The sequence below is a fragment of the Barbus barbus genome (assembly GCF_936440315.1).
Source record: "Barbus barbus genome assembly, chromosome: 34".
Classification (NCBI taxonomy): Eukaryota; Metazoa; Chordata; class Actinopteri; order Cypriniformes; family Cyprinidae; genus Barbus; species Barbus barbus.
In genome coordinates, this window is record NC_136762.1 from 26,804,459 (window position 1) to 26,821,211 (window position 16,753).

Genomic DNA, 16,753 nt, shown 5'->3' on the forward strand with positions numbered 1-16,753 from the left:
CATTATTAAGGGAAAACAAAACACATTATTTTATTTATTTATTATAATTTTTTTTTTTTACTGTGCAGCTTAAAATTCTTAAGTTCTTACATTTTTCAACTTGTGCTCCTTGGGGAAAAAAGTAAAGCGTCAATCCTCAGATAAAAGTTCCTAACCTTTTTATAGTTTCTCATGTACTACATTTCCATGAAAAAAAAGTTTAGTATAGCATAACAGATGATGGAAATGCTAATTATCAATAAAATGTATTGAGACAATTGTTTTTGTTTAACTTTAACTGTCAATACTTCAAATGTCAAAAAAAGAAGTTTGGAAACCCTTTTTGTTGGGCTTTACTGCAAATGAATGTGATTTCAAGCCCAAAGCATTTATTTTTGATGCAAATGCTTAGTGTACATGTACAGCTTAACACATATACTCCATTTGATAGTGTAAACACAGGCGATCGACAAATGAAAACTAGAAAATTTCATCGTCCAGTGTCTGCGTTATTTCTCTCCACAAGTTGGAGAGAAGTTTCTCAAACAAGTTTTTGTACTCGTTTGAAAGACTTGAGTGTACTTGTTAAGCCCCTCACACTGTGCTGATAGTGAAATGTACTGTACATGCTGTACTGTATGTGTAAAAACGTATAATTTGGGTTTCACATGACAAAATTGCAGTGTTACTACTTTTAAAGTGCTATTAAATCTATTCAGACTTCAAACACAGTGTAATGGTCTGAAGGAAAAAAAATCTCTGTATCATTATTTATTTATAAATTTTTTATGGTGGTTGTGTTTTTGGACTTTATTTGTGCATTAAATGCGATGAGGTCGTAGTTCCAGTAAAACATGCAGATTCGTAAGTCTGCCCGGCTTCAGATCTACGATTCCTGAAAATTTGAATATGTGAAAATTGTATCTGAGAATTTATTGTCGACTTTATAAAAGCTGGTAGATTGCATCCGCTCGTCAGACAGCAGGTGCTGCAGTATTTTATCAAGATTTGTGCCGATGAACAGTAAGTCTACTCCCCCTGCATCCCTCCGCGAAATACATTCACGTTCACCCTGCAAACATGAGCCATAAACAGCCCCGCTTCAGATCTACCGGTGTTAAAAGACGGAAACTTTACAAAGGCTAGACGGAAGCAACTTTATAACAATCTTAAAAGTAGCTACTTCTAATCTTGCTTTCCCGACCATTAACTCCAAAAATATCCAGTTACTGAAACTTAACTTTATTTCCACAACATTTTCAAGAAAATTTGTATCTTCTTAATTTTGCCGAATGGCAAACACAGTTTAGATGGCAAACCACATTTAACCTTATTTCTTTGTGGGACTTTTATGGTTATGCTTATTAGCTTTTGTGTGGAAAAACCGAGGATATTTATTAGTTTTTCTGTGATTTTTTTTGGTTTATTGCTTTACTGATCTCTCTCGTACAATTTTTCTTCTTTATAGAGGCCTGGATCTAGCTAGACCGGAAGCACGGCTAAGTAATTACAGTAAAAAAAAGTGACCACCTTCTATTACTGTAGTATGTATGAATGTTCTGTGTTGGGTCATTCTGTCTTAATCTCATGTCCATCAGCTTTAAAAATGCAGAAATGATATGTAAAACTGATTCTCCCCATGGGTTTTAACTCTTGAGGCCTTGTTTATATGTAATGAATTATTTACGCTTCATATTAGCACCAGTGATCGTGAGATACGGCTCTGTTTTGGCTCCACCAGATCTTTGGCTGCTTAATAATAGATTTATCCCATAACATCATCAAAAGCACCTGTCTTCCTCGAACAGAACGAGGGAAGATCAGGGCTTTAGAAATCAATGGAGCGTCCGGACGCTGCCTCCAGCGCTCGTCCCCGTCCGTCTCGCTCCCGCGCTCCGGCTCTCCTGCTCTCTCCGTGTTTGCCAGTAATTTGATTGTGGGATAAAGAGGTGATCTGACAACACCTCACCGAGTGTCAGCTAAATGAAAGCCGAGGAGCTGCGCGAGGATAATTTGCAAGCAGATTTACATGCTTATTACACTAATGATTTCATCAGATTGGAGGTGTCTGCGAGTCTGCCACGGGCCTCCGTCTCCCTGCATTTGTGAAATCAGCCACCCGGCTAAATGATGGAGTCATCAGGCCGACCTTTAACCTGACGCCTGCCCAGACATAATTGCATGTCATACTGATAGAGCGGACGGGCACAGCTTTCATATCCCGCCGCGTTATCGCTCTCACTCTCCGTTAAGATGCGTTCCTCTTTGCATAGATCTCACAACAGAACAAAAACAACAAAGAAGTATCGCATCTCCATTTCCAAACGATGGCGTCGGATTTAGCACAAGGTCCTGGCGTATATATATCACGCCGAGCAAACTGGTCCCTTACTGTATACGCATTATCTAAATGGTATCTCTGAATGTCAAGGGCATAAAGGAAATTAAATCGGAAAGTGCAGATAGAGCAATGGCGATTTTATCTCCTGATGATTGCAGTTTTGATAGGTATTCCAGTGAATTTCATTTTCTCCGGATGGCGAGGAGATGAGTTAGCCGCCACATTTGTTCATTTTTCTTCTACATGATTTATGTGAGTTGAGTGTGAGCCCAACGCCCAGCCCGCTCTGGCTTCAACACACACACACACATACACACACACACGTGCACTAATACACACACGAGCATGTCAAAAAAGTCTATTAATACAATTGCCTTCCATTTTGGCGTGTGTGTGGTTCAGTGTGTGTGTGTGTGTGTGTGTGTGTGTGTGTGTGGTTCTGTGTGTGTGTGTGTGTGGGTGGGTGGGTGGGGGGGGGGTTGTGTGAATTACGCGGTTGAAGGCGAGGACCGCCACGGTTAAACCTCTGTCATCACTCACGCTTGTTTACATTCTAAATACGTAATGAAATCTTGTTGGCAATAATCAAGGAAATAAAAGTTTGGGAAAATTGTAAAAGTGGTGAAGTTTGAGAAATGAGCGTCAGGCAGCTAAATAACATTTTGGGGCAGGAAAGCTTATTATTATGCAGCGGCAGTGCCTACTGTAGACACAAAGATGAACAGCCTCTGCTTTCCTAAATGCTGTTAGTGCCGTCCTGAAGTATGGCACATTGTAAAAAGGCCTCCGATTTCATATTGAGATTATATTTAAAAAAGATATCCATACACAACATTATATTTTATAGACGCCCGGCCCAGAACTCCTGATATGCAGTATTTGTTATAAATATATAAATAAACATATTGCACTGGAGCCCATCTCTACCCTGATCTTATAGACCTGGATATTAAAAACGGAATATTGCATTTTCTAGGGGATCCTGTAACGTAATGCTGCAGTCCTTATTTATTTATTTTTTTAGGTTAAGGAATGGGCCAGAGGTCGGAAATAACAAATGAAAAATGACTATAAATGAGGATGAAGAAGTCAGATGAGATGAGCGATGAGTAACGGAATAAACTGTATATACTGTATAGGCCATATATATACATTATATACTGCTGTTTGGAAGTTTAGAGTTGCACCAGTGATGAATTTATTTAATCAAATATACAGTAAAATCTGTAATGTAATATATTATTAACGTTAAAAATCTTTTTTCTATTTGATTATATTTTTAAATGTAATTTATGCCTGATAAAGCTGCTTTCCTGTGTCACATAATCTTTCAGAAATCATTCTATGCTCATTATCTGCTCAAGAAACATTTCTGATTATTAAAAACAGTTGTTCTGCTTCATATTTTTTGAAAAAAAAAATATATATATATATGTATAAAATTAATTACTTTCATAGGCTTGTTTTCCATAGCAATAATATAGTTTGTTATATATAGCTTAAGTTCTTCAAATCATACATTATGGACATAAGCAGTGGATATAATGCTTTGCAGGACAGATATGGAGTGTAAAGGCAGAGGATGAGTGTAGCTCTAGACACAGGAAGCAGAGAGGAGCTGTGAGCAGTGTGGATGTGGATCTGCGGTGTGGTAATTGAGATAATTGGTTTGGCTCAGTGTTTATGCAGGACGGCTGTGTGTGAGTGAATGAGAGATAGACACTGATCCAGGACCTCTCGCCAGGACACTAAACCCCATGAAACCTGGACTCATCATCTCTGCTGCCCAAGCTAGCTCACAGTTCAAGTCTGTTTGTGCTGTGAGAGACTGCTGGAGCAGTGCAGATTTCACTACGTTTACTACACATACACTTACACTCTAGATAAGAAATCAAATGCACTTATTAAAAACTTTCTATTCATCAAAAAAAAAAAAAAAAAAAAAACAACCTTGGTTGACACGACAGTTTCCACAAAAATACTTGGCAGCACAACTGTTTTTCTCCATTGATAATAATCAGAAATGTTTCATGATTTCCCTATGAAAACGCGGATGGAATTGCGGAATCCAGCCATTAAAACAGAATTTACTGTATTACGTGGAATGTCACGGAATTTGCCAAATTGTGGATGAAAAAATCTAAAGTAGGTCAGTACACTTCAATCAAAACATATGGACATGTGTCTGTGAATATTAAGCCACAACAATACCATTAAATATGAATCCTGCATGTTCTGCGTGTCTGAATGAATGGTGCAGAAAGCAGTTTCATTTATTACACACATACTGAGTGTTTTCAGCCTCTACCGCTCACTCAATAATATGAGTTCATGAACACATAAACAATCTCTAAAACTGATCTGAGAGTCACTGAGCAAACTTCCCTTTTATTTATTTTTGAGAAAAACTTGTCATATCATATACAAACAGAAACTAAAGGTCTTTACAGCAACCCAGCAAAATAAGTTAGATTCAACTGTGACAGAAATATATTACTACATGTAATGATAGTACTACTACTAATAATACAATTATTATTAAAACATTATTGTTTAAGGAATATTTCCCAGAAAAATTATTTCCCAGAAAAATTTTAAATGTAAAAGTATTTCTGGAAAAAAACAAAAATTAATAATAATAAACATATTTATTAATAATGTCAATTAATTAGAGATGCTTTTGATTATTACAATTTAATGATATTAAAATGGAATCCAAAAAACTTATGGAAAATAGAGAATTTGGTAAAAATAAAACTGAATTTGAGAAAAAAAAAAAACTATTTCATTGTACATTATTTAATTGTACATTAAACATAATTTCAAAATGTAATTTTTGTTAAACTTTTAATAAATTGCTGTTAAATTGTGTATGTTTCATGATTTCAGTTAATCAGACATGGTTTTTGATTAATATTTTATTAATTTAACCATTAAAGAAATTTAAACGGAATTTGGAAATGGATAAAACTGAATTTGGGAGAAAAGATCAAATGGATTTCATATGGCCCTACTATAGAATGATTTCTGAAGACACTGAAGACTGCAGTAATGATGCTGAGAGTTCAGCTGCACATCACAGCAATCAATTACATAAAATAGACAAGTGTTTTGTAATAATATTTCACAATACTACTGTTTTGACTGTTATATATTTTGTATATAATATTATCTTATTACCTAATGTTGGATTCTTGTTAACCTGTTTCTTTAATTTAGCACAGGTTTGATGCTCATTTAGCACAGATCTGAGCTTGTACACCTCAGTTTTTCCAAAAAGAAATATAAACCTGTGCTAATTGGAAAAAAACACTGATTCAATCCACAGTTTGGTGATAATATTGTATAATAATGCTAAAAGGTCTGTCACTTTTGACCATGAACACCAAATTAGGTAAAGGATTTTCAGCCCAGCACAAGGGTTAAACATGGTTTATATTCAGGGAATAGTCATCATGTCGTTTAAATGAACAGCCAAAATGCATAAACAGTTTTCCGCTTTTAGTATACGGGCCCTTTAATTAATTATGTTTTTTTAAATCAGTGAGGATGCTTTTCTGTAAGTTTAAACCTTTTTAAGCAGCGCTGTGACATGGTACCACTTTCACCTGTTTCTGTTTCTCTCACTGTTTCCTACAGATTAGGATTCAGAGCGTCCGCCTCCATCATTAACCGGTCAGTTCTGTTAGTTAGGGCCGCCGCGTCGAGGGTTATTATGACTAGATGGGCTAGTGTTCTGAATCCAGTCGGGATGTGGGTGTCATTGTAGCTTATTTGTATTATATCTGTGTCAAATTTTATCAGCTCTCTCTCTTATTGCTCAGTGTTTGCCAGAATGAGGCCTGTCTCATAATTTGACAAACTTATCTAATTATTAATCCGCAACCCATTTGTCATCCTTTGAAACTAATTATATTTTTCTTCATATTGATGCTGTTTTTTTTTCCTCCCTTTTGTGTTTTCATTTTTTCTTTCATGTCTAAACACTCGGTGGTGTAATATCTCTGGACACTTGCCTCAGGGTCACTTGAAACAAATGCAAATGCAATGGTAGAAATTTCATAATAAACTGTAACTAAGATGATTGCCCTGCCAGCTATTATCCTTCCATTTAAGTCGTGTGATCCGTCTGTTCTTCCGCCTCGTTATTGCGGCATGACTGGATGTTATTGTAATGGGAGAGAGAAGAGAAGACGGCTTTGAATGGGAGGAGAGGGGGTTTATCTGAACATTCAATAATCCTTCCTTTATTTCTGTCTGCTTGATTGATGCCCGAAACAGTCTGATATGCTTCTGATAACAATATAAAGGAGGGGAAAAAAGAGAAAAAGTAAGAGGAGCATGCTCAGAAAGACCACAGAGAAGAGCAGCCCGTGTTTTTGTGGAAGTTATCGAAGGCGAGGTGTCAAAAACAAGCAGATTTCCGAGCGGAGCTTGATGTGTTTGTCATCTAAGACACGCCGGAGTGACAGTTTTACATTAAAGCGGGTCATTATATTTCCCTGTCATCACCTCAAATGACATTTTTAGAAAGTGACACCTTTACAGTTAGATAAATCAAATTTCTGCTGAATAATGTGCGTTAGCGCTGTCAGCGACACCCACATTCTCCGAAGAGCTACGGTGAGCCTTGCAGGATCCACATTTAAATTTCATCCTATTAGCATTTAATTTCTCTGTAATCCTACACACCTTCATAACACCAACACACACCGGGCTCTCCTGTGTTCGAGAGCAATCTATAGCCTTTATAACTTCCCTCCCTCATCATTCTTCTTTCTTGACAATTAAGAGGCTGGAATCTAATAGTGGAGATATTGGAATTATATCCCAGCCTCTTCCAGAGCCACCGCGCTGGAAATTTCGACACGTTTAGCCTTCGTGCGTATGTTTACACGCGCCCGCACACCCTCGCGATCCGCTGGGATTTATCGTCATTTATACATGACTGAACGTGTGATATCCTCAAGAAAATGATTCTTTTTAACCCTGCCACTGAAGCTGTGTTGGTAAATGTTTTTTTTATGTATTGTAGGGCTGGGTGATACTGATAATGTATCAGAATGTTTGTCCAATTCAAGATTCAAGAAAACATTTTAACTAGTCGACTTAAAAATGTTACTACAACTGTATTAAAACCTTGCTAAACCATCTGGTTAAAGAAAGTTCTGTTTCAAGTGCGTCACACATGACGTGATCAGCATGGTGTGAATGTAAAACAAATTCAGTTCACTGTTAAAAATAAAGGTTCTTTGTTGGCTTTGATGGTTCCATGAACAACCTTTATACCAGGAACACTTTATTTTAAGGTCCAATTCTCACCATTAACAGACCATTAACTATGACTTCTGCCTCAACAAACTCCTAATCTGCTGCTTATTAATAGTTAGTAAGGTAGTTGTTAAGTTTAGGTATTGGGTAGGATTAAGGATGTAGAATATGATCATGCAGAATATGTGCTTTATAAGTACAAATAAACAATAAATATGCTAATAATAGGCATGCTTTTTATAATGAAAAAAGTTTCCTAAGGTTAGATTTCCCAAGATCTGTTCACTAAAAGGTTCTTTGAGGAATCATAAATGGTTTTTCTATGGCATCACTTCAAAACTCCTTTTTTGGAACCTTTATTTTTTAGAGTGTTGTTAAATATCTTTGCGGAAAAGATGCACGAAAGCAAACGTGTTTTAAACATTTTCACAGTGTTCAGAAGTAATACAAACGAACAACTAAAATGCTGAATATTTCTTAGCCAAAATGTAGACATGCAGTTTTCAATGTCAAGGCAGATTTGCAGTGTATAAAAGCTATAGCTGTTAGGCTATTATTAACAGTAAATGTTTTGTTAAATAAAGAAGACACCAGCAGCTTTCAGCCTGTCACCATCATGCAAACATGAAATATCAAACATGCAGTATTACTACGTAAACATTAAGCGTATAGCGTTATTTCTGGCAGATCATTTGACTCAAGCTTGCATCGGCTGACTCTCAGCTGATCACATCTTCCTATAGGAATACAACACCTATCACGGCATTCCTATATAAGCTCTATTCAGTATTATTCTGCAGCTTGCTTGCTCGGGAACAAATGACCCTCCTCCATCCCCAACTCCTCCTTTCTCCACAGTCAGGACTTGGCTTTCTGATATTCCTGTTGAATCAGACTCCCTTGTCTTGAGTAATGTGTTACACTTAAATATCATTAAGTACATTAATGATATCTGCTTGTTCTGTTCTGTTAACCTTTGGGGGGTTATTATTTCTGCTCTCCCTGCTCATTCATGACAGGCTGCATGGATGGGCAGGGAGTTTTTGCCCAGAACAGAACCATACCGCCAAACCAAACTGTATGCTAATTATCTGTCATTTTGACGATAGTGGTCCTGACAGAAATGCACTTGATGGACGTGTCTGACCATTGGGCTCATGCCTTGCATCTTTTGCAGCATCTTGTGCATGAAACAGCATTCTAAAAACTAGGGATTCATGATATTATCGGCCTGATATGAAAAATTATGCCGATATGTCTTGCCGATAAGAGGAATGGGTTAACTCACATGTGCTCAGGGTGTGCTAGTGATTAGATCACGTCAGCATTGTGGCTCATTCTTGAAGCAAAGTTTTGTCTGAATGACGATTAGATTGCATTTAGATTAGATTAGCTGCATTTAATCTGTGAATGACAGAATTTAATCTACAGAATGACGCGTTCGGTGTGCGATTAGAGTATACAGTATCTGCACGTGCAGCGGCAGCCCCTCCCAGGTCCTAACGCCCGCTCGGTAAGGAGTTTTAATCTGTTGGCCTACTTCTAATTAAATTAAATTAAAAGTAAAATAGCCTACACAAATAACATATAGACTGTGTTTCTGATTAAATAAAGCAGTAATTAATGTCATAAAATAATGAGCATGTTTTGTTTTAATGGTCAGAAGCTATAGCTTACATGAAAAAAAAAATCACAAACATGACACTTGTAAATTAAATAATTTTATATATACTGATTCATTCATTAATATGTAATATGTTTTATTTTTTAAACAAATCATGAGCTCTAAAAGATTTTCATAATTTTTACAACTCTTGTTTTAGACCATCTACAAATGTTAAATCTTAAAATAAAATGTTAGGGTTGACACTGCATCTATCTGGGGGGGAAAATGCAGCGATTGAAAAAGTTTATTTATAGTTATTTTTAAAGCTTCAATGTACTGTTAAAAAAAACTTCATTATTTTTTATTTAATTCTAATAAATAAGTTCTTGTTAAAAACTAACCAAAATTTTAAATATTTTGCTTATAATTTCTGCACAGGAGAGACTTGGTGTTGTTTCCAGACAAAAGGAAATATATCGGTATCGGGCAAAATGAGTTAAAAAATATTGGCATATCGGATATCGGCAAAAATCCAATATCGTGCATCCCTACTAAAAACACAATATTTAAGTTAAAATAAGTTAATTTTGTGTCTATTTTTTCTCTTAACTTTTATCATTGGTGTATTGTCAGCAAGTCTAATTGTAATGTTTGCTTTTATTCAAAACAATGATTCAAATGAATTGAAAAACTAAATAAAAAATGCCCAGCCCTATGTGTATTACCAAGAAATATGTTTGTTCATTCAGGTTGGAGTCGTCTTCTTTTATCTTGTTTCTTCCTAATCCAGTGTTTACTAATGTGCTTCTCTGTGGTTCTAGACTCCTGCAGAACAGGCCAAAGCTCGAATCCAGCTGGTGCTTCAGGCTGCAGGTACGACAGTTTTCATTTCTCTTAAGACTCTCAGTATTCTCCATTCTCTGCTCATTACTGCAAAACTCAATTGTTTGCTGTGGTCACTCATTTTGTGGATATTCAGTATTAGGGTTGGGTACCGTTCATATTTGAACCGGTACGGTACCAGTATCGGTACCTGTAATTCGGTACCGGTACCCAACGGTACCTTTCTTCGGTACTTTACTCATGTGTAACAACAAAAACATTTATTTCAGTGAAAAAAATAAGTCCAAAACTCTCAATTTCAACATTTTGAACAATTAGAGCCCTAAAATTTTTTTTTTTTTTTTTTTTTTTTTCTTCTTCCAGAAGTTCTTGTTTTATTTTTTCTGATAATCAAATAAAGGCATGAAACATTTATTTATTTTTAATCAAATGAAAATGAAACCCTTTTATTTTCTGGCAAAAAAACAGAGGTCTACTCTTAAAATTAATATATGGTAGAAAAATTGTGTGAATATTCCTTTTAAAAAGTTTTAATAATAATTGTATTTTTTTCTACAATTAAGTGATTAATGTGGTAGTAATCATTATTTTTATAATTTAATTGCTTTATTTAAATTTGTCAGTAAATAGAATACACCAAGACGTACATTATACTGTACAAAAGTAATACAAGAGTAAGATATTTCTGTTACATGTTAAACCCAGTGTTGGGAGTAACGCTTTACAAAAGTAATGCATTACAGTAACAGATTACTTTTTGCTGTAACGCAGTAGTGGCATTGATTAGGCATTACTAATCAATTTTCAGTAATATTTTACTCTGTACATGTTCAGTAACGCTTGCATTACAACACACTTTTAGCCCCCAATTTTTTTTTATTTTTTTATTTAAAGTTATTTAATTTAAAATTTATGTCCCTCGGGCCAATATTCACGTCATAGTTCAGACGCGGGCCTGTTTTAGGCTTCTCCTTATCTTTATATTTTAGACATCCATCAATTATTGATGAAAAAAAATTGCAGCGCTGTTGGAAATAACATGAGTCCAGCAGCGAGCCATCAGCGCAGCTGAAGAGTTCTGCGTTCAAATACACGCAATAAAGCTTGCAGCCCCAGCAAAATAATTACCAAGAATGTGTCCGGGGGGAAATAGTAAGGATTCACCATCCCCTCGTTAGACGCGCCTTTAGAGAGAAGTGCATCTTCACAGATAACGATTATATTAAATTGTTTTTGTTTTTATTTATTTTGTTAAGTAGTAATTTAAAGCTTTCTATAGATATATTTATCATGTCTGTGAGGCATGTATTCGCTGTCTTTCCGTTCATTTTTGGGAAGCGCTCCTGTTCAAGATAAAAGAACAACGTTTTGTTGCACACAAATAAAAGTAGACCCTTTACAGTTAGGAGTGATGTATTACTCTTACATTTATGAGAAAAAATTACTGCGTAAGTTGTTTCCATTGAAAAAAAATTACAATTGATTGCGCTGGCGCCTCCATGTCCTGCGCTTTAGCTTCCACTCTCCGCACAAACTACTGGATGCAGCGCACATTTATCTAGGTTTAACATTTAAACATTGTTATATGCTTGACCTGTTTTAGTAGATCTATAGATGTTATTTTAGGCAAGTCATGATGATTTGAGAAGGCTACATTGATCAGACATAGGCTATGATCAGCCTGCCGGTCTGCTGCTGGCCGCTTGGTCGTTACTTTAAGAAAGAAAAAACTTATTTAATGAACAAAATATGCTCCAAACGTTTTTCTAAATGAACTTAATAAAAAGCTGGAACGAAATATAAACACTTTGCCATTAGGGCAGGGCTCTAGTACATTTAGTCATTTTACTATGTTAAGTTATACTTCTGTAGTTATTTTGGTGAAAGTAACTCAAAAGTAATACAGGAGTCATGTAACGCATTACAATCCTGACACAGTAATATTGTAAGGTAAGGAATTACTTTTAAATAACAGTAACAAGTAATCTGTAATGTATTACAGTTTGGAAGTAACTTGCACAACACTGGTTAAACCGCACTTTATTTTGACAGGTTGCCGTGAAGTTTCTGTGTATGCAGTATGATATGATCATACATTGGGGGAAGACGTGGCCTAATGGTTAGAGAGTCGGACTCGTAATCCAAAGGTTGCGGGTTCGAGTCTCCGGCCGGCAGGGATTGTAGGTGGGGGGAGTGAATGTCCAGCGCTCTCTCCAATTCAAATGTGCTTGAATTTCTCTCTTAAAAGGTTGTGCAAACCCTGACATAAATAATGTAATAACTTTCGACTATTTCTGCCACAACACCATGGTTGCAGTTAGCGTTACTGGTATCCTGACGTATGTCAGCGCTGTTTGATCTGTCTATAACAGAGGATTCTGTGCAGAATTTGAATGCTTAGATCTTGCAGCAACCTTATTCTGCAGCGAATTCAAACGCTTCTCACTGGATCTTGCTGCGCTGTGCAGTAACAGCACTGGTTCCCGAGTAAACCTGTTCTGAGCTTGGACCTGTTTGCTTGCGCAGCTCAAACGACTAGCGCGGTTTCGTTACACTTTTGTTTCTTTTGCCGTTTGATATTTCTCATATGCAGCTGAAATGGCAGCGCTTACGAGTTGAACGATGCAGTAGTCGCACTAGTGCGACCGCTCACAAAATTTAGTCGCACCGACAGAAAATATGGTCACAAAACGCACTGCGATGGTTACTGTATCCCACAATGCAATGTGGTTCCCTGAGCTTCCATTTCTGGTGTGATGAAAAAGGCATGTTTTGAACATCTGTTTCTTGAATTGCTGTGATTGGAGACATGTGAACTAGACCTAGATGATCGCTGGGTTAAACACACAACCTGCTATTTGAAATGTAACTGTTCTGCTTCACTTACAGTACTACATTAAGTAAAATAGTATTCAGTGTACAGTACACTCTAAAAAATACTGGGATAAATACAACCCAGCACTGGGTAAAATATGGACAAGAGGTTGGGTTACTGCCCAGAAGGTTGGGTTAAACATTTAACCCAACTGTTGGTTGAAAACAACCCAATCGCTGGGTTTGTCTATATTTAACCCAGCATTTTTTAGAGTGTACAGTGAACAGTATGCCTTTGTATTCAAAATAGCTTGAACCTTAATAATAGTCAACCACATACATACATAATCCATCAGTTTTTTCCAAGAGGCTCTATTATATTATATTATATTGAAAAGATGAATTATTGGTTTATTTCGCGTTAAATCAAACTTTGTAAAGTCTATTTAAACTTAACTTGCACTGACATGTGTGATGTGTAATGTGCCCGTTTATGTGTATTTTTAATGTGCTGTAGCTATCTAGTTTCCCATACACCTGTAAGATTTGGAGATATTCTGAAGATCACTGTGTGGAGGATTTTACAAACTATACGAAGCTTTAATTCTTCCCAAGCTCATTTCAGCACAAACCACATGAATGAGGCTAGTAAAGTGTGTATGTGAGACCTGATGAACTCATTCATATGACAGAAATAATAAGAACAGAACAAAGTCAGCCCTTTATTTATTTGTATTTATTTCTATGGTTTCATTAACAGTTATTTAGATGGATGTAAATTGGATGTTTGTGCTGCAAAACTCTTAATATTCAAAGTAGTAGCTTTGTCAGTGCAGTAATGTGTAAGATTTATTTATGTTGTTAGATTTCTTTAACATTGGTAACACATTCACTGTAAAAAAAAAAAATGCAACTGCATATTTTCCAGTTTATGAAACCTTTTGAGTCTCAAATAGTAAAAAAAAATGCCATTTTCTTGAAACTGCATATAGACCATTGTCAGACCAACAGAATTACCCCAAATGTTGTCCCAACTAGTCAAACAGTTGTCTGAACAAATTCATATTATTCAAATGTTAAGGATTTGTGAATTCCCAGCATGCATTGCAGCATAAATAAATTATGCAGTTACTGTTATAGGATTATTGTTTTGCTGTTTGCTGACTTCATTTAAACTTTTCTGTTGTTGTTTTGTCATTATTGTTATGTTGTACTGGATATAAAGAGCTCATCTTTTAACATTTGTTGATTACCACCGTTCTTGAGGTTTGTGTGAGATTTGGGCCTAGAAAATGTTCAAGATATTTTACAAGAAAGACAATGTTGTCTACATATTAGCCTAAGTTATCCATTAAGGTTTCTATAACAATTCACTGTTTGTCATTCATAAATAAACATGACTTTTATAATGTCGGGACTTTACACATTCTATTTTACATCCATAAAACATAAAAAAATAAAAATTCATCAACAGACAAATCCAAGCAAATCCTCTGTCTATGATGGAGATGATAATAAAAAAAAAAAAAAAAATTAATTCTTTCCAAAAAAAAATATGATCAATAAATGGTATAAAAATGCTGTTAAAAAGAAGACCAGCACTGGGTTAATGCAGGTTAGTGTGTGATTAAATGTGAAATGTGATTTATTTATTATTCAGCTATATACATTTGGAAGGGAAATATATTAGAGCATATAAACAAATATAGAATTCTAGATTCAAGATTTTTTGCACATAGGTTTACTGAAAGTTTCTGGAGTTGTATTTAGTGGAACGATGTACAAGTTGTTTGTTTATCGGTTTTCCATGTAATTGTGTGGGTTTAATATGATGATAGGTATACAATATGAAATAATTAGTTTGTTCAGGTCTTAAAAAGGTTTTTAGAAATTGCAAACCCTGCACTGTTAAGATGTGATTCATGCTGGATTCATGCTGCAGTTATTCACATAATAGTGTCTAACAAAAATAATATAAATGAGAATAAATGTTCATAATGTACATCTATAGCAGTGGTTCTCAATCAGAGGACATCAGCACACTTCCAAGAGGGTCTCAAGATGACTTAAAATGATTGAAAATAAGACAAGTCCAGCTTTAAAACAATGAAAATAAAGATAGAAGTTGACATCATATTTCTCATTTTAATTTGTTTCGGTCTTGAAAAACCTGAATAAATGAGGGGATTTTTAGAAGTGTGATGTCTAGACCTGCAAAAGCCATGGAAATGAATAAAACCTTAAGAAATCATGGCCATTTCTATACCAAATATACTTATTTTATAATTATGTGAAGTTATAAATGTGAGTTAATTTAGTAATTTATTGCCTAAAGAGTTTGAACACCGAGTTTTTGAAATTTATAGAATTACATAATATAATTATTTTAATTTAAATGTCGTCTTTGGCTTGGATTCAACAAGGTTTAAAATGGCTCTAAAGCATTGAAATGTGTAAAACACGCTCTCATTGATATAATCCAGTCTGTTTGCCATTTTACATCAACCATTAGTCCTGCTCGGAGGCTTCCGTAAATATTTAGTTTACACACAGGGTTACGTTTCAACTTCATTTAATGGTGCGGCACTCAAAAATGTGCTCATGTGTAAACTGTAACTTAGCGCTCATTTACTCCACAACTGGACTAAAGTGTGTCACACTGCGGCTACAACTGCCCCCAGATCTGCTGAAGCGCTGCGTGAGAGAGACATACAAGCAGAAAAACACACACGATCGCAATACAGTAGAGAGGAAGACGGACAGATACTGTGGGAAGAGTCTTAAAGACACAGCAGCGAATAAAGCAGTCATGGCTAAACTGAATGCACTTGTTATGATAAAAGAAATGCTGAGCTGTTTCACTGTACGTGTGCACATCTCTCTACGTGTCAAAGTTGTGTTTCATCGTTTGAGCTCTGAATGCTCCCTTTGTGAGTTTTGATTATGCAGCAGATCTGACAGTCTGCTATTACTTTTTAATGTGCGTTCGTGCGCGTGTGTGTGTGTGTGTGTGTGTGTGTGTGTGTGTGTGTGTGTGTGTGCTGTGACCCAGCTGTCAGTCGTACAGGAAACATATTAAAGGGACCGCTGGCCATACATCATTTAGCAACCTCTCACCCGTCAGTCCTCTCACACACACACACACACTGCTGCTGGTAGAAATAGACGACAGAAAGCACATGACAAAAACTGAACACCGGGAAATTTGAAGTCAAACAAGAGAACACAGGGTCCAGCATTTCTAAGCAGAGGACATGTGACAGCAGCAGCGCTCAGAAACACAAATCAAAGAGCAGAGAGCGTGAGAAACACACAAGTGTGTGTGTGTGTGTGTGTGTGTTTATGTCCTGTGATTTCAGCACATGTGAGTTACTGTTACTGACCTCTACTGTGTTGAGCAGCATTATTAATCATTAATTCAGTTTTTTGGTTTATCAGCAGCATGCATCAGAAAATAATTTATACTGATCTCTCAAAAAGACAAACAAGAGTGAAATACACGTTTACAGTGATGCAAGTTTTTCAGAGCAATGAATCCAGGTTGAGTGACGAAATTGAGTTAAATGTTTGAATGCTTTACTCATTTAACCTTATGCAATAGAATGAGTTTTTGAGGAATATTCATGCAGACAGAAAACATAAATGTCTGTCTTTTTGACATATGCATCAGTAGCTACTTAAAGTTCTGCTGCCAAGATCTTGGAAATATTCAGTAGTATACATCTGCTGTCAAAAGTTCAATAATTAATTATTTACACTGTGCATATTCTGTATGTAAGGTGTATTGCTTACAGAATCTGCTAAATGTTAGTAATTCTATCAAAGAAAGAGGGATCATAAAAATTGCATATTTATTTATTTATTTACTGCTGCCCTGAGTATGCTATTTTACATAACAT

General features: G+C 35.8%; 1 protein-coding gene across 2 annotated transcripts in view; it reads left to right on the top strand.

Moving 5' to 3' along the window:
• The window catches only part of LOC306853768 (uncharacterized protein), a 170,001-nt gene that overhangs the window by 89,186 nt on the left and 64,062 nt on the right, over positions 1–16,753 (top strand). For both annotated transcript variants that reach the window (XM_079391416.1, XM_079391415.1), the window contains exon 6: positions 10,019–10,070. In XM_079391416.1, the coding sequence (XP_079247542.1) occupies positions 10,019–10,070 (52 nt within the window). The remainder of the gene's footprint in view (positions 1–10,018; positions 10,071–16,753) is intronic.